Source organism: Ranitomeya variabilis, chromosome 4 (assembly GCF_051348905.1).
Source record: "Ranitomeya variabilis isolate aRanVar5 chromosome 4, aRanVar5.hap1, whole genome shotgun sequence".
Classification (NCBI taxonomy): Eukaryota; Metazoa; Chordata; class Amphibia; order Anura; family Dendrobatidae; genus Ranitomeya; species Ranitomeya variabilis.
This window is the reverse complement of record NC_135235.1, coordinates 114,629,605-114,652,237: the sequence shown is the minus strand read 5'-3', so window position 1 is coordinate 114,652,237 and position 22,633 is coordinate 114,629,605. Positions and strand designations below refer to the sequence as shown.

At 44.0% G+C, this 22,633-nt stretch overlaps 1 protein-coding gene across 2 annotated transcripts in view; it reads left to right on the top strand.

The window, feature by feature from the left end:
• The window catches only part of LRRC20 (leucine rich repeat containing 20), an 831,027-nt gene that overhangs the window by 643,561 nt on the left and 164,833 nt on the right, over positions 1–22,633 (top strand). The window contains exon 5 of one of the 2 annotated variants that reach the window (XM_077259153.1): positions 21,520–21,580. The exons of the other annotated variant lie outside the window; for it this stretch is intronic. Within the exon in view, the coding sequence (XP_077115268.1) occupies positions 21,520–21,539 (20 nt within the window). The 3' untranslated portion in view covers positions 21,540–21,580. The remainder of the gene's footprint in view (positions 1–21,519; positions 21,581–22,633) is intronic. 2 annotated transcript variants of the gene reach the window in all.

Below are 22,633 nucleotides of genomic sequence, written 5' to 3'. Positions count from 1 at the left end.
TCACTGCCCAGTGCCCGCTGTCAGGAGATCAGCGGGAGCAGCGCAGGAACCAGGAAGAAGAGAGGTGAGTATTTTTTTTTTAAAGTGGTGCTGCTGCCTTATTACAGGGTCTGCCTATGGGGGGCTACCTTATTACAGGGTCTGACTATGGGGGCTGCCGCCTTATTACAGGGTCTGCCTATAGGGGTGCTGCCTTATTACAGGGTCTGCCTATAGGGGTGCTGCCTCAATACAGGGTCTGACTTTGGAGGCTGCCTCATTACAAGGTCTGCCTATGGGGGCTGCCTTATTACAGGGTCTGACTATGGGGGCTGCCGCCTTATTACAGGGTCTGACTACGGGGGTGCTGCCTTATTACAGGGTCTGCCTATGGGGGCTGCCTTATTACAGGGTCTGACTATGGGGGCTGCCTCATTACAGGGTCTGACTATAGGGGTGCTGCCTCATTCCAGGGTCTGACTATGGGGGCTGCCTTATTACAGAGTCTGACTATGGGGGTGCTGCCTTATTACAGGGTCTGCCACCTTATTACAGGGTCAGCCTGTGGGGGTGCTGCCTTATACTACAGAGTCTGCCTATGGGGGTACTGCCTTATTACAGGGTCTGCCACCTTATTACAGGGTCTGCCTGTGAGGGTGCTGCCTTATACTACAGAGTCTGCCTACGGGGGTACTGCCTTATTACAGGGTCTTCCTATATGGGGGGTGCTGCCTTATCACAGGGTCTGCCTATGGGGGCTGCCATATGCTATAGAGTCTGCCTATGGGGAGTGCATTATACTATATTGTGGACTATTTGGTGCATTATGCTACTGTGTATGGAGGCTATCTAGGGGGCCATCATACAGTATGATGATTTCAGTTTGGGTGTCATTATACATTGTTGCAGCCATCAAACAGTTTGGGGGCTACTAAGGAGTCAGTATACTGTGTGGGTGCATTATACTGTGTATAAGAGAGCATCATGCTGTGTATAGTGTAGCTGTACAGGGGGAGACTCGGGACTTTATTAAATGTAAAGTTGGCACTTATTGGTATAGGGGAACTTAGGTTACTGTGGCTATCAAAGGGGCAGACAGGGCATTATTACTTTCTAGGGGCAAAATATGGGCACTGTTTTCAAGGGGACTTGCACCCGGCATTAGTATATTGTAGAGAGTTGCTTTAGAATTTAGAGGGCACACAGAACCACACAGCAGGGGCAGTAATAGGGATATGGCAGCAGCGGCTCAGTATTGGGGTATCAGGGGCAGTAATAGGGTCACATATGGCAGCAGCGGCTCAGTATTGGGGTATCAGGTGCAGTAATAGGGACACATACGGCAGCAGCGGCTCAGTATTGGGGTATCAGGTGCAGTAATAGGGACACATACAGCAGCAGCGGCTCAGTATTGGGGTATCAGGTGCAGTAATAAGGACACATACGGCAGCAGCGGCTTAGTATTAGGGTATCAGGTGCAGTAATAAGGACACATATGGCAGCAGTGGCTCAGTATTGGGGTATCAGGTGTAGTAATAGGGACACATACAGCAGCAGCGGCTCAGTATTGGGGTATCAGGTGCAGTAATAAGGACACATACGGCAGCAGCGGCTCAGTATTAGGGTATCAGGTGCAGTAATAAGGACACATATGGCAGCAGTGGCTCAGTATTGGGGTATCAGGGACAGTAATAGGGACACATACGGCAGCAGCGGCTCAGTATTGGGGTATCAGGTGCAGTAATAAGGACACATGCAGCAGCAGCGGTTCAGTATTGGGGTATCAGGGGCAGTAATAGGGACACATGCAGCAGCAGTGGCTCAGTATTGGGGTATCAGGTGCAGTAATAGGGACACATACAGCAGCAGCGGCTCAGTATTGGGGTATCACGTGCAGTAATAGGGACACATACGGCAGCAGCGGCTCAGTATTGGGGTATCAGGGACAGTAATAGGGTCACATACGGCAGCAGTGGCTCAGTATTGGGTGTAGGGGTTCACTCACTCAGGTGCGTTCGAGGAAACAGGAGGCAAATTCTCTTTAATGTCCATGTGGGTTTATTTGCTCCATAAACCAGCAAGGCAGCAACAAAAAGGAAAACAGTCCGTACATCAGGCCGACATAGCATAAAAGTCCATAGAAGAGCTCCGCTCTCTCAGGTCTGTAGGCACACAGACTGTGCTATGTCCAGCACGCAGGCCCAGTCCTGGAGCCTTAACACACTGTGGAGGCTTTCTCCTCCACACACACAGACTCCTGTCTGTAGTGTCCCGCCTGGACACAGGGATCTCAGTCCACACTCACAGACTCCCAAAACACTCACTGCCATGTGCCAAACACACCTCCATTATGTAGCCTGAAACCACACCCAGGTACCTGTCACATGATTAGACATGTGGTTCTGACATCACCACGGGTCCTGAAACAAACATAGATAGGCATGGTTATGCCCCTTACCCAGGGGTGAGGTATATGGGTAGCCAGACCCTCCCATCTCTCATAGCTACCCATAACCCGGACCCAAATATACCAAGCAACTCCTTATTGCTTTATGTGCCTTACAGAAAACACTCCGGGTTACATCACAGCGACAAGCCTTCTCTGTGATACATACCTCCCGTCGACTATCCAACCTGTAGCCACGCTACATACCTCCCCCCTCTGCCTAAAGCCGTGGGGCTTGGCACTTGACCCAAACCGACTAGAGACCCCTCTCAGTCGTCCCTGACAGTCAAACCATCTGTCTAAGTCAGGGCCTGTTATTGAACGCTTTCGTCGGCATTCATCATCCCTTTCCGTCACATCCTTTGATAACGATGACCCCTTGTTGTCTCGTCTGCTACAGGATCTCCCGCTTAAGTCACTGAGCCCTGAGCTAACTGAGGAGTCACTATTTCTAGCTCTTCCATCTGACCACCTTCGGTTCTCTCTCAGTCGTTGATCTCTCCTATTGTCTTTCTTTGGAGAGCAGCTCTTCTCTTTACGTCTATATCCTCTGTTAACTTCAGCTTGAGGACTTCCAGGCTTTAGAGCACCTCTTCGCCTCTCTGGCAGCTGTTTATTAACTTGTAGTCTCTCAAGTCTCAGCTGTTCTACCTCCCTTAGGTATGCCATGCGATATTCCAGGAGCATGCGCATATTCCTAAGACTCTCTCTGGATCCGACAACCAGGAACGGAACCATCCCATCTTCACCCATGGCCTGGACCTCTTCATCAGCCGGTATCCTCAGTCTTTTCAGACCGGATTTATCCACCATCTCCTGCATCACTCTCCCAAGTTTCCCAATGACTTTCGCCACCAGAACTTTGGGTACTTGGACTGTGTCTTCCACTAAGCCCAGCCGACTAAGAGCTTTCCTTTCACGCTCCAAACGTCGAACGGCTTCATCATTCTTCAAAATGATCCTCTGTTTTGTACGGAGGCAGTGTAGGTGCATATCCCTCAGGATAGCCACCCGCTTCACTGTGACTTCCATAGACGACAGTATCACTAACTGTTTAGTCTCTGGTGCCCAGTGCACACTACATGCTTCCACTGCTTTTCTGAAGGCCTCATGCACACCTTCACCGATACAGGCTTCTTGCACCTCTTCGGGTACATCAATCATGGTCTTGAAGAGCGGGGTCTCACTCTCTTCATAGACAGACGGCTCCCTTTTTGCCTCTGACCTTTCCACCAAGACGTCTGTCACGACCGGGTGACTGTCTTGTTCCGCTTTTAGCACAAACTCTTCCTCAGTCTTGTCTTCTGCTTTAGCCTTCACCAAGATGGGGATTGGCAACTCCTCTGCCTGGCAGCGATGTTCCTCCTCTCTCTGGAGAAGCTCCTGCTGATGCTTTTCTTGAGCCATTCTGAGCACGCCCACATCTTTCAATATGGCCCTATTCACGGTTTGTGTTATGATCCCTAGTGGCTGAGGATCACAAATAGACCAGCAAGTGATTAAACTAAGGACGAGCTCTAGGGAGATGGTAACTGGACTGATCGCAAATCTGAACCTATCCAACACAACTAGAGGTAGCCGGTGAACGTGCCTAAAAAATTCCTAGACGTCTCGAGCCAGCCTGAGGAACTAGCTACCCCTAAAGAGAAAGAAAGACCTCGCTTGCCTCCAGAGAAATAATCCCCAAAGATATAGAAGTCCCCAACAAATATTAACGGTGAAGTAAGAAGAAGGCACATATACAGGGATGAAATCAGATTCAGCAAAAAGAGGCCCACTAGTACTAGAAAGCAGAAAATAGAGCAGGGGTCTATGCGATCAATAAAAAACCCTTACAAAATATCCATCCTGAGATTTCAAGAACCCACACACCAACTAACGGTGTGTGGGGAGAAACTCAGCCCACTAGAGCAACCAGCAAGCAAGGGCATTACATTTTAGCAAGCTGGAACAGAAAACATGATAAACACTGCTGATCAAAAAATGAGCAAACAAAACTTAGCTTGTCCTGGATGGACTGGGAGCAAGGTAGTCAGAAGGAATCTGAGTAGCACTGATTACATCGACAGCCAGCAACAAGTGGAAATAAAACAGAGCTATATAGGAACCTCCCAGAGGATAATGAACCAGCTGATAGCCAGAGACCAGCAGGATAACAGAAAAAGCCACCAGGGGGAGCCCAAAGCAAAAGTCACACCATACCACCAGTGACCACAAGAGGGAGCCTGAACACAGAGTTCACAACAGGTTTGACACGCTGATAGGTGACCTCTGAGCTCAGAGACTTCCTTCTCCAGCTCATCCACTCTGTGCTCAATCGCCAGTCTCAGGACCCTTTCTTGCTCGACTGTCTCTTTAAGCAGCTCTATCTCATGGTCCTGCTCTCTTTTGGCTCTCACATGTCGCACCACCAGTTCTTTAATTAAACTTTCAGACGGGGTCTCTTGCCCAGCCACATTCTGCCTCTTCAGAGTTCCACCTGTTTCTGCATCCACCTCCATGGTCTCTCCTGGGCTCTTGGTAACTTCAGAGTTCTCCATCTCTTCAGCATCAGGTACTCTGGAGCCTTCATACTGAGCCACTTCACTCTTTCCGGGTATTGCAGACGTGGGTCTACTACAGGTCTGTTCTAACTCCAGCCCGTCACTAACTACCTCAGTGCTAGGGTTTGTCAGAGATAAAGTGACCTCCTCATCAAGGACAATAATGTTATCTGCACCTGACCCTGTCTCTTCCTCATCATCTTCTCAGAGGGTGTAACCTGTCCCGCCTTTTTTCGTCCCCCGCGACGAGAGGAAGATCTGTGATTTTTACTCGGCTCCTCCTTACTGCACACTTTTCCCTTTGCGCTCAAGTCACAGTCTGGATAGGAGTCACCCCCTCTCACTCTGTCATCCTGGAACAGCAATTCCCCATTTACACAAGTGTCAAATCCACACTTTCTTCCAGTCACCCGGAACTCTGGATTATCGACCTTAGGTGTCGCTATCTCCTTTTCACACATCACACCACTCGGAATCACTACAGCCGCCTGTTGTGGTGGGGCTCCCTTAGGGTCATTCTGAGTCCGTTCTGAGCAATCAGACACTCCCCTTTCCTCCCACAAGTCCCAAAACCTTTCAAGTCCTGGCCTATTACAACAGGGAATGGCAAATCTGAGACTACAGGTACATCATGGCTGGCAATAATAGTGGGCGTCTCAATGATTACCCTGGACACCGGATAATCCCTAGTGACCCCATTAACACAGTGGACTTCCATCTTCCTTCCGGGAAACAAATAGACAGGGAGTGTGGCTCTCACCAGCATCACCAGGCTCCCTGAGTCCAGAGATCCAGTCACGCACACTCCATTGATTTCTACAGAACAGCTCTGTGTCATCTTGCCAGATGAAAAATCAGTACAACATTCTGAACATGCGCTGTTCGAACACTGAACCCGGCAACAGTTCATCAGCGAATTCGCCGCCGTCCCTTTTTTGGACTCCACCCCCTTTTGGGTTACTGCCCCCTTGTGGACCATTTTCTCCTTTAGGGCCACCATCCCTTTTAGGGACTCCAACCCCTTTTGGGCAACTACCCCCTTTTGAGATGCAGCCCCTTTTTGGCCAACCATAATTATTTGGGCACTGCTCCGTTTTTGGGACTCCACCCCCTTTTAGGGACACCACCCCACTCTGGGGTACACCCCGTGGACTTCCCACAGCACTCTCAGGCCCCAGTTCACCCAGCACACCAATGTGACTCTGGCCCTTTAAGAGTCTGCACACTCTAAACCAGCAATGTCTTTTTTTTTTTTTTTCTCTTTGCTGCAACTGCACTTCACAAGGCTCTGTACAGCAAGCCGCTTGTCACCTTCGTGGACCCGCCGATCCACAGCAAGCCGCTTGTCACCTTCGTGGACCCGCCGATCCACAGCAAGCCGCTTGTCACCTTCGTGACCCCACCGAGCCACAGCAAGCTGACTCTCAGGAAAAAAAAAACTCAGTCTCTCACTGACCCCGGTCAGAACACCACAGACTCCGGTCTGTTACGCACCCGGCTTTACACACAGCCCAAACATAGTTTTTCACTGACCCCGGTCAGTACAATACACGGTTTTCAGACCGTCACCCGTTGGCAACTTCACGGGTTCCTGGACACCCCTCGGCCTCAGAGGTGCCCAGACACAACAGTTTTCTCACTGACCCCGGTCAGTATTTACACACTGTTTTCAAGACCGTTACCCGTCATTGCCGCACAGGTTCCTGGGACCCTCTTCTCCTCGAAGGTATCCCACCAATAACAATTCTCACTGACCCCGGTCAGTATTTACTCACGGTTTTCAAGACCGTCCACTCTTCTGGCTCAGACCAGCCAGCGCTGCAACATGTGCTCTTTGGATCTTTGCCTGCATCCGAAACACCAATTGTAGGGGTTCACTCACTCAGGTGCGTTCGAGGAAACAGGAGGCACATTCTCTTTAATGTACATGTGGGTTTATTTGCTCCATAAACCAGCAAGGCAGCAACAAAAAGGAAAACAGTCCATTCATCAGGCCGACATAGCATAAAAGTCCATAGAAGAGCTCCGCTCTCAGGTCTGTAGGCACACAGACTGTGCTATGTCCAGCACGCAGGCCCAGTCCTGGAGCCTTAACACACTGTGGAGGCTTTCTCCTCCACACACACAGACTCCTGTCTGTAGTGTCCCGCTTGGACACAGGGATCTCTGTCCACACTCACAGACTCCCAAAACACTCACTGCCATGTGCCAAACACACCTCCATTATGTAGCCTGAAACCACACCCAGGTACCTGTCACATGATTAGACATGTGGTTCTGACATCACCACGGGTCCTGAAACAAACATAGATAGGCATGGTTATGCCCCTTACCCAGGGGTGAGGTATATGGGTAGTCAGACCCTCCCATCTCTCAGACCCAAATATACCAAGCAACTCCTTATTGCTTTATGTGCCTTACAGAAAACACTCCGGGCTACATCACAGCGACAAGCCTTCTCTGTGATACATACCTCCCGTCGACTATCCAACCTGTAGCCACGCTACATGGGGTATCAGCAGGTTGAGGAGTTTGTGCAGGTTGGGAATAGATGGTGATGGGTCTGGAATGTGGGAAGTGAAACGTGTCTTTGTTGTATTCTCTGCAGACGAGTTGTAGCTGGAAGAAGTTGTCATGTCGGTCTGGGCCATATGGAAAAGACGGGAAACATGAACGATTCCATCAGAAAGGACGTCAGCGGTAATTCATTATCTGTAACTGTGCAGTGATCTCCTATATGTTCTGTAGGGCTGGTATCTACCCCTGACCATATGGCAGTAATATCTATTTTGGTCTTTATATAGAGATTATCTTCAGTAACAGCGCGGTCACCTGCTGAGGTTCTCCTCCACTATTAGGGCTCGTCACCGAGTTGTAATCAAGGTTACCTGGTTAGGGGCCCCTCCTTAACCAAAACCCTAGCTACGCCTCTGGCTGCCATGGTTTGAGAATAATTAATCTATAGAGAATTTCCCTTTAATATCTTCCCAATATGGCCATTTTTTTTAAATGTATTTCATTTTTTTTTCATTACTGAAAAAGAGGGTTTTTTTTAAACTTTTTACATTTTTGGGTTGACAGCCGTATGATGGCCTTGTTTGATGGACAAGTTGCAGTTGTGAATGCTCATTTAATTTTTTATTTATTGTACTGAAAAATGTAAATCATTCTTTATCAAATGGTAGCACAAATTAATTTCTTCCATTGTAGGTCGTGTCGTATTTTGCTTTTACTTTACTGTGGGCTAAAAATGATATATTAACTTTTTCTGAGAGACACTGCAATTGCAGTGATTAGGGTTGAGCGAAACGGATCGGTCATTTTCATAAGTCGCCGACTTTTGGCAAAGTCGGCGTCTCATGAAACCCGACCCCATCCCTGTGTGGGGTCGGCCATGCGGTACGCGATCTTGGTGCCAAAGTCGTGTTTCGTATGACGCGTTTAGCGCCATTTTTGTCAGCCAATGAAGGAGCGTGGGCAGAGTGATGACATAGGGGTTAGGGGCGTGCACGCCTATCATCGTTTTATCGCTTGTGCGCAGTAGGGATTTGCAATGTGCAACACGAGATTTTCTGTGCGGAGGGGAGAGAGAGAGAGAGAGAGAGAGAAAAAAAATATATATATATAATTTTCCCCATTGACGTGCATAGGGTTTCGTGTTTTGGCCGATCCTCGACTTTTTGCAGTAATCGGCCGATTTCGCCCGACTCGACTTTTCAAAAACATGACTCGACCCTAAAAAAGTCAAAGTCGCTCAACCCTAGCAGTGATATCATATTTACATATTTTTTTTACTACTTGAAAGCATAATTTGAGCCTTACATTTTTTTTTATGATAGAGCTGTGTGAGGGCTTATTTCTCATGGGAAGACCTGTAGTTTTCCCTGGTATATGCAAGTTTTGATTGGTGTTTTAATTTTATTTTTTTCAAGCAAGGTTACTGAAAAACAGCTGCTTTACCATTTTTTTATGATGCCATGGCATTCATAAAGCAAAGTTGAAATATTATAATAAATCTATGTATTTCACTCAAAGTGTCAGCATTATTTTGTTGTCTAGGTTCATTTGTAAAGAAAATTGAAAGTTTAGTAATTCAAGAAAATCTTCCTATTTGTGTTATTCCCAGATAAGGATAAGGACACACAGATGGATAGATACAATAGCTCCTCTTTTTATATATATATATATATATATATATATATATATATATATTCACTCACCGGCCACTTTATTAGGTACACCATGCTAGTAACGGGTTGGACCCCCTTTTGCCTTCAGAACTGCCTCAATTCTTCGTGGCATAGATTCAACAAGGTGCTGGAAGCATTCCTCAGAGAATTTGGTCCATATTGACATGATGGCATCACACAGTTGCCGCAGATTTGTCGGCTGCACATCCCAAAGATGCTCCATACAAGGCAGGATGGATCCATGCTTTCATGTTGTTTACGCCAAATTCTGACCCTACCATCCGAATGTCACAGCAGAAATCGAGACTCATCAGACCAAGCAACGTTTTTCCAATCTTCTACTGTCCAATTTCGATGAGCTTGTACAAATTGTAGCCTCAGTTTCCTGTTCTTAGCTGAAAGGAGTGGTACCCGGTGTGGTCTTCTGCTGCTGTAGCCCATCTGCCTCAAAGTTCGACGCACTGTGCGTTCAGAGATGCTCTTAGGCCTACCTTGGTTGTAACGGGTGGCGATTTGAGTCACTGTTGCCTTTCTATCAGCTCGAACCAGTCTGCCCATTCTCCTCTGACCTCTGGCATCAACAAGGCATTTCCGCCCACAGAACTGCCGCTCACTGGATTTTTTTTCTTTTTCGGACCATTCTCTGTAAACCCTAGAGATGGTTGTGCGTGAAAATCCCAGTAGATCAGCAGTTTCTGAAATACTCAGACCAGCCCTTCTGGCACCAACAACCATGCCACGTTCAAAGGCACTCAAATCACCTTTCTTCCCCATACTGATGCTCGGTTTGAACTGCAGGAGATTGTCTTGACCATGTCTACATGCCTAAATGCACTGAGTTGCCGCCATGTGATTGGCTGATTAGAAATTAAGTGTTAACAAGAAGTTGGACAGGTGTACCTAATAAAGTGGCCAGTGAGTGTATATATATATACCGTATTTTTCGGCGTATAAGACGACTTTTTAACCCCTGAAAATCTTCTTAAAAGTCGGGGGTCGTCTTATATGCCGGGTATCGCCTTGTACGCCGGTGTATATGGTGGGTGGGGGGGGGAGTGGTCCTGATGACGACGAGGGGGCGTCTCACAGGAAAGTGCGTGGACTATCCCCCATTACCTGATTGTAGCGCTGCAGCGTGGGGTCTCTGTGCTGGGAGCGGCGGCGGCTGTGCTTGTGGGGCGGCGGCGGCGGCTCCTCTTCTGCAGTGTGGGGCCTCTGGGGCGGCGGCGGCGGCGTATCTTCATGCAGTCGGGGCTCCGGCATCTCCTTAAAGCCTGGAGGCCCCGCCGGCAACTCCATTGGTACAATGCGGTGACTGGCCTCCGGGAAAATGGCCGCTGCATTGCACCGATGGAGTTGCCGGTGGGGCCTCCAGGCTTTAAGGAGATGCCGGAGGAGCCCCGACTGCATAAAGATACGCCGCCGCCACCCCACAGCACAGAGGCCCCACACTGCAGAAGAGGAGCCGCCGCACCACAGCACAGCAGCCGCCGCTCCCAGCACTGAGACCCCCACGCTGCAGCGCTACGATAAGGTAATGGGGGATACTCACTTTCCTGTGAGACGCCCCCTCGTCGTCATCAGGATCACTCCCCCCCCCCAAAAAGGCACATATTCACCGGCCCTATAAGACTACATAGGGTGTATAAGAAGACCCCCGACTTTTAAGAAGATTTTATATTTTAACTGGTAAAGTTGGGGGGTCATCTTATACGCCCAGTCGTCTTATACGCCGGAAAATACGGTATATACAGTAGAACAAGTAATGTTTTAGTGGTTTTGCAAGATGTTCTAAAATCCCAGGATTTTGCCATATTGGATTTTGCTTATATTGAAGTTAGGTAACATTTTGAGATTTTTTTTTGCTTTCTTCCAATTTTAAAATAAATATTTTTAAAAGTGCATTGACATTTTAGACATCAAGAGTTGTGTAATAATGTGTTTGAAATGGCTAAACCTATTGCTATGAAAGTGAACTGATGAATTACTAATTAGTGACCTGGGTAAGGCACCTTTCACACATCAGTTTTTTGCCATCAGTCACAATCTGCTTTATTGACGGATTTGTCGCAGATTGTGAAAAATTGATGCGATGGATTCATTTTTTAGATGGACCAGACTAGCGGATCTGGCTAATTGGATCGAAGCATGCTCAGTTAAAAAAAACGGAATCCGTCGCCGGATTCTGTCATTTGACGGATCCGGCGCCCATAGGCTTCCATTTGAGCAAACGACGGATGGTGACGGATCCGTCTCTATCCGATTTTTCGGTGTACACAAAAACCGTTACTTTGTCCATTGTCTTTGGCCGCTGGACAAACAATTTTCTACGGATCCGGTGAACGACGGATGAAATGTGAGGCCATCTGTCGCAATCCATCGCTAATACAAGTCTATGAGAAAAAAAACGGATCCGGCGGCATGAGTCGCCGGATGCGTTTTTTTTTCAAAATTTGACGGATTGCGACTGATAGCAAAAAACTGACGTGTAAAAGGGGCCTAAGGTGTGAATGATTTGTGTGAAATAAAGCTAATATAGACAACCGAGATCACAAGTTTTATTCTATGTTCACATGTTGAATATTTGCAGCATATTTTTCTGCAACAATAACCAGAGTGCTGGCAGGAAAAATACTTTTTGATGAGTTTTTACATGAGCTTTTGTTCCCATTCATTTGAATGGGCGAAAAAAACACTGCAAGAACTGCTGAAAGAATTAACATGCTGCATATCTGAAAAAAGAAAATGTTTTATGGGTTCAAATCTGCAAAGAAAACGTAAGCATCGTGTGCATGAGATTTCAGAAATCTCATTCTCTTTGCTGGTACAGTAAAATGTTGTGTTTTTTTACGCAAAAATGCAGTGTATGAACAAGCCCAGCAAGGCAGCATTTTTTGCAGTGGTTTTTTTGGGGGGCAGAAAAGAGTCCGTGTTTTACAGTACCTGCAAAAGTTCTGAGATTTAAAAAATCTCATGCACACACATTTTTTTCCTGACTGAGTTTGACCTATGGAGTGTTTTGTAGTAATATGCACCATGTCAATTCTTTCAGCACTTTTGCAACTTTTTTCACCCATAGAATGCAATGAGAATATACAAAAACACTGTAAAAAAAGCAATACATTTTAATGCATTTTTGCTGTGTTTTTGGTATATAAATCTAATTTTTATTAACTCCTTAAAGACCAGGGGTATTTCCGTTTTTGCATTTCCATTTTTGCTCCCTTTTTCCCAGAGCGATATTTTTTTTTTACGATTTTTAGAGACCCGTAGCATTTCCATTTTTCAGAGATCTGGGTCTGCCTGAGGGCTTATTTTTTGCCCACCAATCTGATGATTTTATTGATACCATTTTGGGATAGATACAATGTTTTGATCACCTGTTATTGCATTTTATTGCAATGTTGTAGCAACCAAAAAAAGTAGTTCCGGCATTTTGATTATTTTCTCGTTACGCCATTTACCGATCAGATTACTTCCTTCTATATCTTGATAGAATGCGCATTTCTATACTCAGCGATACCAAATATGTGTATCCTTTGTTTTTAATTGTTTTATTTTGTATGGTGCAAAAGGGGGGTGATTTGAACTTTTATATTTTTAAAAACTTTTTTTTTTCTTACTTCAATAGTCTCCATGGGAGACTAGAAGCTGCAATCTTCTGATCACTTGTGTTATACACATAGCAGGGTTCCAAAAATGCTCATCTGCTATGAGCGCCGGCCACTTGTTGGCGCTAATAGCAGTTCGGCAATGACAACCACAGGAGTTTCCTGCAGATCCCGGGTTGTCATGCCAACCCATCGGCGCTCCTCGATCATGTGACCGGGGCGCTGATGGGCGGAACTAAGTTGTGCATCCAGTTTGTGCAAGTTAAATGCAGCTGTCAGAGATCAACAGCGGCATTTAACTATTTAAGGGTATGTGCACACGCTGCGGATTTTGCTGCGGATCCGCAGCAGTTTCCCATGCATTTACAGTACCATGTAAAGCTATGGGAAATGAAATCCGCAGTGCACATGCTGCGGAAAAAAACACGGAAACGCAGCGGTTTATTTTCCGCAGCATGTCAATTCTCTGTGCGGAATCTGCAGCGGTTTTTCACCTGCTCCAATAGGAAACTGAAGGTGAAAACCGCAGCAGAAACTGCACTAAAAACTGCGATAAATCCGCAGTAAAAACCACCGGTTTTGCACTGCGGATTTATCAAAATTGCTGCGGAAAATTCCGCAATGGAATCCGCAGCATGTGCACATGGCCTAACAGCTGCAGGTGGATCGTGATTCAACCAGCGGCTGTTAGGGGCACAAATCAAATCAGCTGTCATGTGCCAAAAAAGGTGAGGGCTCAGCGCCAGTGCCCGCACGAAAGAGGGAGAGGTAACCTATGACTGATATACATATCATAGGTTGTTAAGGGGTTAAGCATGTACTTTAGACAAATCATGCATAATCTGCAGCAAATTGTGAAAATATATTTTACATTATGCCAAATGCTGTGTAACCTAGCTCACCCAGATTCTAGTGCAAAATACGCAGCAGGCCTCTGCCCAATTATCTTACACCATGACCGGAATGATGTTTTTTGGCGACCTGTAGGCCTTGGGTGCACCTGCAGCTTTTTTTTGCACTTCCTACAGTAAATTTCTTGACTTACATTACATACTAACAACTCTTTATACAGTGCATTGTAAAGACACAGGAGTTTTCTTCTATTATTTATATACAATGTAGCTATTTTGCTATAAATAGTAACATAAGAATTTAATATTTGAAGTGATGTCTGATAATTGCACATCTATCAAAGACATATCAGATTAAGGCTACTTTCACACATCAGGTTTTCAGTGTCAGGCTAAATCCGGCAAATGTTGGATAAACTGGATCCGGCGCAGATTGTGAAAAACTGATGCGACGGATCCGGCTAGCCTATCTAGATTATTGGATAAAAAAAAATTTGGAGCATGCTCAGTTTAAAAAAACGGATCAGGCAGCCGGATCCGCCTTTTTTACGGATCCGGCACCTTCCGGCTCCCATAGGCTTTCATTCTAGGAAACAGCCAGATTCGGTGCTTCAGGCTTTTTCGCCGGAGACAAAAAACGTTGCTATGGACGCTTTTTAAAAAAACCGGAAGCGGCAGATTTGCCGGATCTGGCGAAAACTGGACGAAATGCAATGTCATCCGGTACAATCCACCGCTAATACAAGTCTATGGGAAATAACCTGATCCGGCGGCAACATTCGCCTGATCCGTTTTTTTGAAAATTAGCCGGATTTAGCCTGACACTGAAAACCTGATGTGTGAAAGTAGCCAAAGGGAAGGAGAAGCTGGAACTCTTTAGGTCTTTTTGTCTTGGTTCACTGACACTTTCCATGTATTCTTAAATTGTTATTACACATTGTTATTGAATTATAGCACCCTAAGAATAGATTCACAGATAGCATAAGTTTTGTTGATTTCAGTGCAGAATTTTGTGCAGTAAACCTGTAACAGTGTACAATATGATGCAAATAATTACTGTGGAAAAATTGGTGCATTTTCTATGGCGAAATGATGTTTTCAAATATGCAGAATGTTTTGATATATTGTATTTTTGCCATAGATTTCACACTTTGTATGGCTTCATCCTCATGTCTGTTTTTGTTATTCATGTGCTACCCATTTAGAAAAAAATGCATTATAGTATCTTGCAAGACGATAGTCTATTAAAAAACAAAAGCAGATGTTTCCTACTTTGGTCCAACGTGTGGACTGAACTCGCACGTTTCAATGAATAGGTCCACCAAAAAAAAGTGGACAGCACGTGGATGCCATCTGTGTTGCATACGCGTTCTGTCCATTTATATCACAGACGTGTCAATGGGTCCTTATGGACAGGATTGCTAATCTGCATGTAGCACAAAAACGTATGAAACTTCGCTGAATAAATCTATTGAAACCAAAATTTGTGCCTGCTGAAATAAAAATTTGCAACCACCGAGTGTTTTTGTATAAGTTGACTTACAACGCACCAAATAATATAACCTATCATTTATTCAGTTATTAAGCCAAGAACAAACTGCTCACTGACTTAACACTGATTTGCAGCTGTTGAGACTCCTGTAATATCCACACTATTAGGCAAATACTATTTCACTGTTCTACTTTTATATAATCTTGTTCTCAAATACTCTTAATACGATTGTGGCATTAAGACTTGCTTATTATGGGTATTAAACTCCGGTTACTAGGTTTTAAGCATCAATATTTTGTTGTTCAGATTTCCTCTTGCATACTCATATTCCTTTACTTGTCCATGAAGTATCTACATCCCTTCCATAAAATAATAAATGTTTATAGGCCAGAATAATACAGGGGTTACTCACCACTTTATAAAAGCTCACCAGAGGAAAGAAATTGTTATAAAATAAAATGTGTTATTTTCCACAAACCCTGCCAATGGTATGTCGAAACATCCAATCTATTCAGTTACCTGACTGCTGAGCTCATTGATTGGCTTCCAATGGAAATGATGATGTCCTGTCCATCTGCTCACTGCGATTGCAGCCAGTCAGTAGCCTTAGCTGTCGGTTACGGTATGCCGTCACTTATGGTCCAAGTGGAGTCCACTGAAACTGTGAGGGTTTGAAGTGGCAAGTGGAGCTTATCTCTATTTTATAACAATCAGTGATGATCGAATAGTGAAATATTCAGATTCGGGAAAATCGGCACAAATAATTTGTAATGTCCGTGTATTTACCGAGTAACAAATCTAATGTAAGCCAATGGGAAAGCCGAATATTTTTCTTCTGGACCCAACGAACTGGTCTGGGGGCATGGAAAAAAAGCTGAAATTGATTGGAAAGAGCTAAAACTAAATGGGACCAACAAGGAGAAGATGCCTACATGCCTTTCTGACTCACATATGGTATCTCGGAATAATGTTCTCAGACTATTGCTGCGATTTTATGGATTTTTAAAAAGACCTACTAAACCAAACCAAAGTTTTTTTTTTAAAGGGAAAAATTGTAGGAAATATTTTTTATTTCATAATTACATGTATATGATGCAAAATAAAACAAAAAAAATGAAAAAAAATTATACCTCCCCCCTTAGCATCTGTTCACACGGAGTGTTTTGGCTTTAGTTTTTCCTTTAACATTCGTGAGGCTCTCACTCCTACATTTGGGAGGTCCCTCTCTCATACCAAATAGCAAAATAGTGGAATATATATTCCCCATCCCTTTACAATGTCATTTCAAACATGCCCATATGAATTTTGGTCTTCACCAGCCACCACCACCACTTCCACCTCCATGTCATTATGCGGTCCTAGGTTCACATTTTCAGAGGGCCAGCAGGTGCTGTGAAACCTGCATTTTGTAAGCTCAGCAGTTCATTTTTTCCAGTAGATACCAATGAAACAACTGTCATAGCGGGTGAAGCCACTGTAAGTTGAATATAATACAGGAGTTGGGGGAGCTCTATGATCAATGTCAGGAAATTGGATTCTACCAGAAACCAAAATCATTAGAATTAAATTCTGAATACAGTGTATGCAAGCGAGGGCCTCTATTGTCAGTCTGTCAAGCCTGAAACCCATGTCAGGAACATGTACAGGCCTCATTTTACTTGGAAGCAACCTCCTCAAGGGAAAGATCCACCAGTGCCATTGACCAATCTGCACAAGCCTACGCACTTCTTTTGGAAATTACCCAACCAGGCTGAATGTATATTTTGCATGGTTTTGAGCAACAATGGAGTAATTTCAGGATATGTCCCAGAGAGTGTCGAGGTCTGTGGAGTGTATTACTCAGGTGACAGGCAGTGCTACAGAGCTCAGGTAAAGGCCTTAGCATGGCAATTACTATGTTCCGATATGTGTAAGTTTGCGGCCTGAATAGGTCTGTGGAGTGTATTAGTCCAGTCTCTTAGACATGCTTAAGATGTACAGAAGTTGGCCAATACCCCACCACCATTTTTTACAAGGACCCAAATTTAGAAAATGTATTGGAAGCGACAGTTTAATAAAGAGAAACAAGTCTCATTTAGGAGCCTGGAAAAGTCAGCAATGGTCTTTGTCCAGCACCGTACAATGTAAAGTGCTAACGAATATGTATGCCCTATCTAATGTATATGCTGAGAAGGGACAACTGAATGCTGCGCTGGGACAACAAATTGGATGTGGTTGCTGACTTGTGTCTGTGCAACTGCAGGTTGTGATCAGGAGCCATCAGCTCTTCCTCCTTAGACAGAAGAGTGGGAAGGATGTAACAGGGGAAGGGCCACTGGTTTCATCGTCAGACATATATTTTGTACCCAGGTGTTCTACCCACATACTGGGGTGCTGCGTATATGAGCAGTATATTGCGTATGTTAACAGATGTATTATATCGAATTTCCCTTTATAAAGGCATGTGTCGGTAAGATTTTTGAACTAGCAGCATATATAGAGCATGTTTCATTACTCATATTATTATTCTATGTAAGGATGAAACCAGAAGAATTGTGTGGAGCATATTAATGGAGCATATTAATGCATTCATGTACCAAAATGTCCAATTCCACAACCAAAAATCAACATCAGACTATCAGATACACACTTAAAGTGACCATGAGAAAGGCAACACAATAAACAAATTATAATAATAGAATATATAGAGATTGAGAGTATAAATTTGACCTTTGCACAGTGTACAAAGGTTTTCAAAAATTAACCCAAGGGGTCTGTATCAAACACGCTGAAAGACGCCATGATGGGGACATCACAATACACTTTGCAGTTATTGCAAGAGGTATATAAAAAAAGCCATTTTCTGTTGGTTTAATAAATAGTGTATCTTTATCTAGCAGTAGTGCGACTGGCGCAAAGCCTGCAGTGATACGCAGACGTGGATATTTACCTGTAATTTTCATGAGTCTGCTGTTGCCATGTGTAATAAAACACATTGCTAGATATATTGAATTTGTATATAACACCTCTGTGAGGGTACCTGTCAAAAATAAGGCCAGAACATTTTTTTTTCATAAGCATTAGCATAAAGCATAAGCATAAAGCATTCAATATGATAAAGGGTGACATTAAGGTATGTGGATGTGGTGGTGCCCACCAAGGCCATGTTACAGATCAGAAGGTGACTGAATCTCCTTCTAGCTTCCTGTCAAAATGTGCATGCTACACCACTGATGAACCCAGACAAGTGTGAGGATGTTGTGGGTTGGATGGCAGACAAAGGCTCCAGTGTGTTTGTGTGTTGACAAGCAGCACCACAAAGTCTTCCACACAGTCCAGTCTCAGTAGCCAAGAGGCTGGGCCTCTGAATCCTCAACCTTGTCCTCCTTCCTCCAACCATCAAGTGTCAGAGGAGACATATGACCCCAATGCTGGCCACTCTGAACACCCACATTGCCAGATTGCTAGTCCTGGAAATATTGCCTTTTTGGCTCTTGGGAACTGAGTCTTTCCCTGACCTCTTGGCAGTGGCAGCCCCACGGTACTCATTTCTTATCCGACATTATTTTTCCTGGTGTGCAGTCAACACCTTACATAAGCAAGTGTCACACAATATCAGTCATGCTCTGGCCAATGCAGTCACAGGGAAGGTCTACTTTACCACAGACACGTGGACAAGTTCTTGTAAACAGGGATGTTACATTTCCCTAATGGCACACTGACTGAACCTGGTGGAGTCTGGGACAGAGTCAGAGGCTGGGACACCACACATCTTACCCACAGCAAGAATAGCGGTCCCAACTTCCATCAGGGTTTCAGTCTCCTCGTATTACAGTTCCTGTCTCTCCACCTCCTCCTCACTGAAACTAGTCTCCCTATCACTCCGCAGGTAGGAGGTATGCAACACTGCCTTGGTGAAGTGGCAGCACGCTCTGCTAAATCTTATCTGTTTAGATGATAAAGCTCACAATGCAGCCAAGCTGTTGAAGGGGATAAAAGAATAGACCAGTCAGTTGCTCTCCCTTCTGAACCTTCAACCAGGTCTGGTTTTGTGCAATAATGGGTGTAACTTGGTGGCAGCTTTAAAGCTCGGCAAGCTGGTGAACACGTTCCATGCATGGTCCACGTGTTGAACTTGGTTGTACAGTGTTTTTTAAAAACATACCTTGATGTACCAGATCTACTTGCCAAAGTATGTTGTGTCAGTGCACATTTCTGAAATTTATCTCTGGCTTTCGCAGGACTAGCTTTGCTGCAGCAGTGCTTTAATTTGCCTCCTCACGACTGATTTGTGACCTGTCCACATGCTGTAATTCGACCTTTCATAATATCCTAATTAATAATATTTTTTTTCTATAGCGCCAACATATTCCCTGCACTTTACATTTTAGAGGGGACTTGTACAGACTATTTGTCATGCTGCTGTGGTGCAGTATAGCACAACCTCCACCAGAGGGAGCTTGAGAGAGAAGTGAGACTGTGTACACAGAGAAGCACCACAGAGCAGCAGCACAGGTGCCATCAATTGGCGAGAGAGTGGTCAGACAAGCCGAGTCAAAAAACAGAGGTAGAAGTACTAAAGGGATCAGAAGTACGCATGGTCAGGAACAAGCCAGGTGGTTCAGCAATGGTCAGGAGCGGATAAGACAAAGTCAGAAGGCAGAAGCAAGTCAGAATACAAGTCAAGTCAGAAACCAGAGAATCAAACCGACAAACAGGGAAACACTGGGAAAAGGGCAGACAGAAGAAGTCAACAGACATGGGGCAAGCCAGGCATCACAACAGGACAAATCAAGGGCTACCAGAGTCAGGTTCACATGCCGAAGGCAGAACTATAGCTGACACTGCCAGCAGGATGCATAGGAGCTAAATAGCAAACCTGAACCCAGAATGAGGCAGAGCAAAGTTAACCCTTGACATGAAAGGGCAGATAGGATTAAACCCTGGAATGACACTTTAAATACATTACAGAATAGCAATAATCACATAAACAATAGATACCAAGAGGAATGAGGGTCCTGCCCCCCATCTTACAATCTATGAGGAAATATGAGACTGCCAAGAGTGTGCAAAGCAATCCTTAAAGCAAAAGGTGGCTACTTTGAAGAACCTAGAATATAAGACATAATTTCAGTTGTTTCACACTTTTTTGTTAAGTATATAATTGCACATGTGTTAATTCATAGTTTTGATGCCTTCAGTGTTAATGTACAATTTTCATAGTCATGAGAATATAGAAAAATCTTTAAATGAGAAGGTGTGTACAAACTTTTGGTCTGTACTGTATATCTCAAAGAAAGCAGTGGATCAAGTGAAAAAGTAAAACATCTCTCTCTCTCTCTCTCTATATATATATATTCATGAAATGCTGAGCATAAATAAGCACACCCCAGTAGATTTGTCAGGAAACCTTTTGTTTCGTAACAGACTCAACATTTTTTATGGGATACCATGCTACAAAATACATCCACGAATGTGAGGTATTGATTAAAAATAAGATTTATCTTGTACATCCAAAAAAGTAATTTTCCTAACAAATTAATTCAAGACCATGTTGCAAAAATGAGTACAATACCAGTAAAAGTCTTCTGAGCAAAGATAAAGTATAGACTACAAAAAACTGGATAGCAAGTATGCTTTAAAAAATAGAATTGTTGATAGTTTATTTTTATCAATTAACAAAATGTAAAGTAAACGAAAAAAAGACAAATCTAGTTCACACTTTGCCTTCAAAATAGCATCAGTTTTTCAGCAGACTCTGCTACGACGGTGAGGTTATTGAAGACAGTTTCATGTCATATCTCGCCATGTCAAATCTGAGCACAGCAACAAGAAAAAAGATAGTTACACTTCATCAGTAAAGTCTCTCTCAAGCAGAGATTTCAAAGCAGACTGGGGTTTCAAGATGAGGTTTTAATTCTCTTTTGAAGAAGCAGCAAGACATGGGCAACGTTAATAACCATAGACACAATGGTTGGCGTAGGAGACTTGGTGCAGCAGATGAAAAACACAACATGCTTACTTCCCTTCCAAATGTGAGTATGTACTGAAGTACTGTCAGCTCATACCTGTCAATCAGTTAAACCCAGCTACACCTGTATAGACTGTTCGGCGAAGTCTGTCCAAATGTAGTCTTCATCGAAGAATTATGGCCAAAAAGACATACCCTTAAAATGGAAACAAGGCTAAGTGACTCAACTATGCACAAAACATATGATTCAAGCAAAAAAAGGGAGTATATGCCAAATAACAACTTGAAAAACGCATCTGACGAAACACGTAGTTTTAGAGGGGTGTGGGTTTAAATCTTTGCCTGTACATGTAACATTTTTGGATTAATTAAATATTAAGAAGTTCTTTGCATAAACGCCTATCACTGTTCCTTCTATGCTCGCTGGATACACTCCCTTTTTTTTGCTTGGATACAGCTCTGCTTAGTCTGGACTGAACTACTTCCGTGCTGAAGCGTCTGAAACGGCCGTCATAATGGTGAGCTGAAATTATTCATATTTTTTCCTCTAAAATATATGATTGGTGCAGAAAAATGGTAGCAGATCCTTATATATAATTTCAAGGCTCATTTCCTGCTTGACCTATATATGCTAGTGCATCTGTAGAAATAATATACATGTAAGCACTGAAAAGACTAATTGTCGTTAAGTACTCCAGGAGCAATTTGCTTTTCTAGGTCCGTTCTCTGTAAAGATACATTTGCGCATAATTATTTCCACTAAAATCCATTTAAGTCCTGACCATTTAAAGAAATATTCTCTAAGTGTAGAGAAAATGATCAGCAATGAACTTTGAGATGAATAAACTGGTATAACATAGAAGTGTAGCAGTTGACCATAGAACCCAATCATATCCCTGGTCTTATGTCTCTGAAATCCTTTTGAATATGAAAAAGCGTTTTGCATCATTTGTGATAAATCTGCCTAATTCTATATTACATCTTGTTGTAAATTAAATGATCATGCTCAATGAGCGGTAATACTAGTACGCTTGAATATGCAAAGGAAATATTTGATAGATTGTGTTATGGGGCAACCATCCACCCAGTGTTGGACTGGGGTTCCAAGGGCCCACCAGTAACACTGACTAAGGGGTCCCACTGTTCAGCTACCCTCATTCACAAATTTGCCTATGTTTCTATATAATAGTAAATGGATAGTTTGCTAAATGAATGTTGAGATGATGCCCTCGTTTGTACATGTTGAATGAAATATATTGTGCCAACTATATAGGCGGAGTGCCAATTGCTTCATGGGGACCCACCAGAGGATTCTCCTGTTCTCCGGCGGGCCAGTCCGAGCCTGCATCAACCTTATATATGTAAGAACTCCAGGAATAATCAATTATGTTAGTGTAAGTGTAATGCTAGTGCATTGATTGCATAATTTACTCACCATATTACAGCTGAGTGCCCCTATGCTGCTGATAATTTCAGTCAATATCTTTTGATTAATCCTCTCAACTGCTCTCTGTCTTTTGACAGTGAATTGTGCATTTCCTGTCTTTCAGTCTGCAACGACATATTTTGAT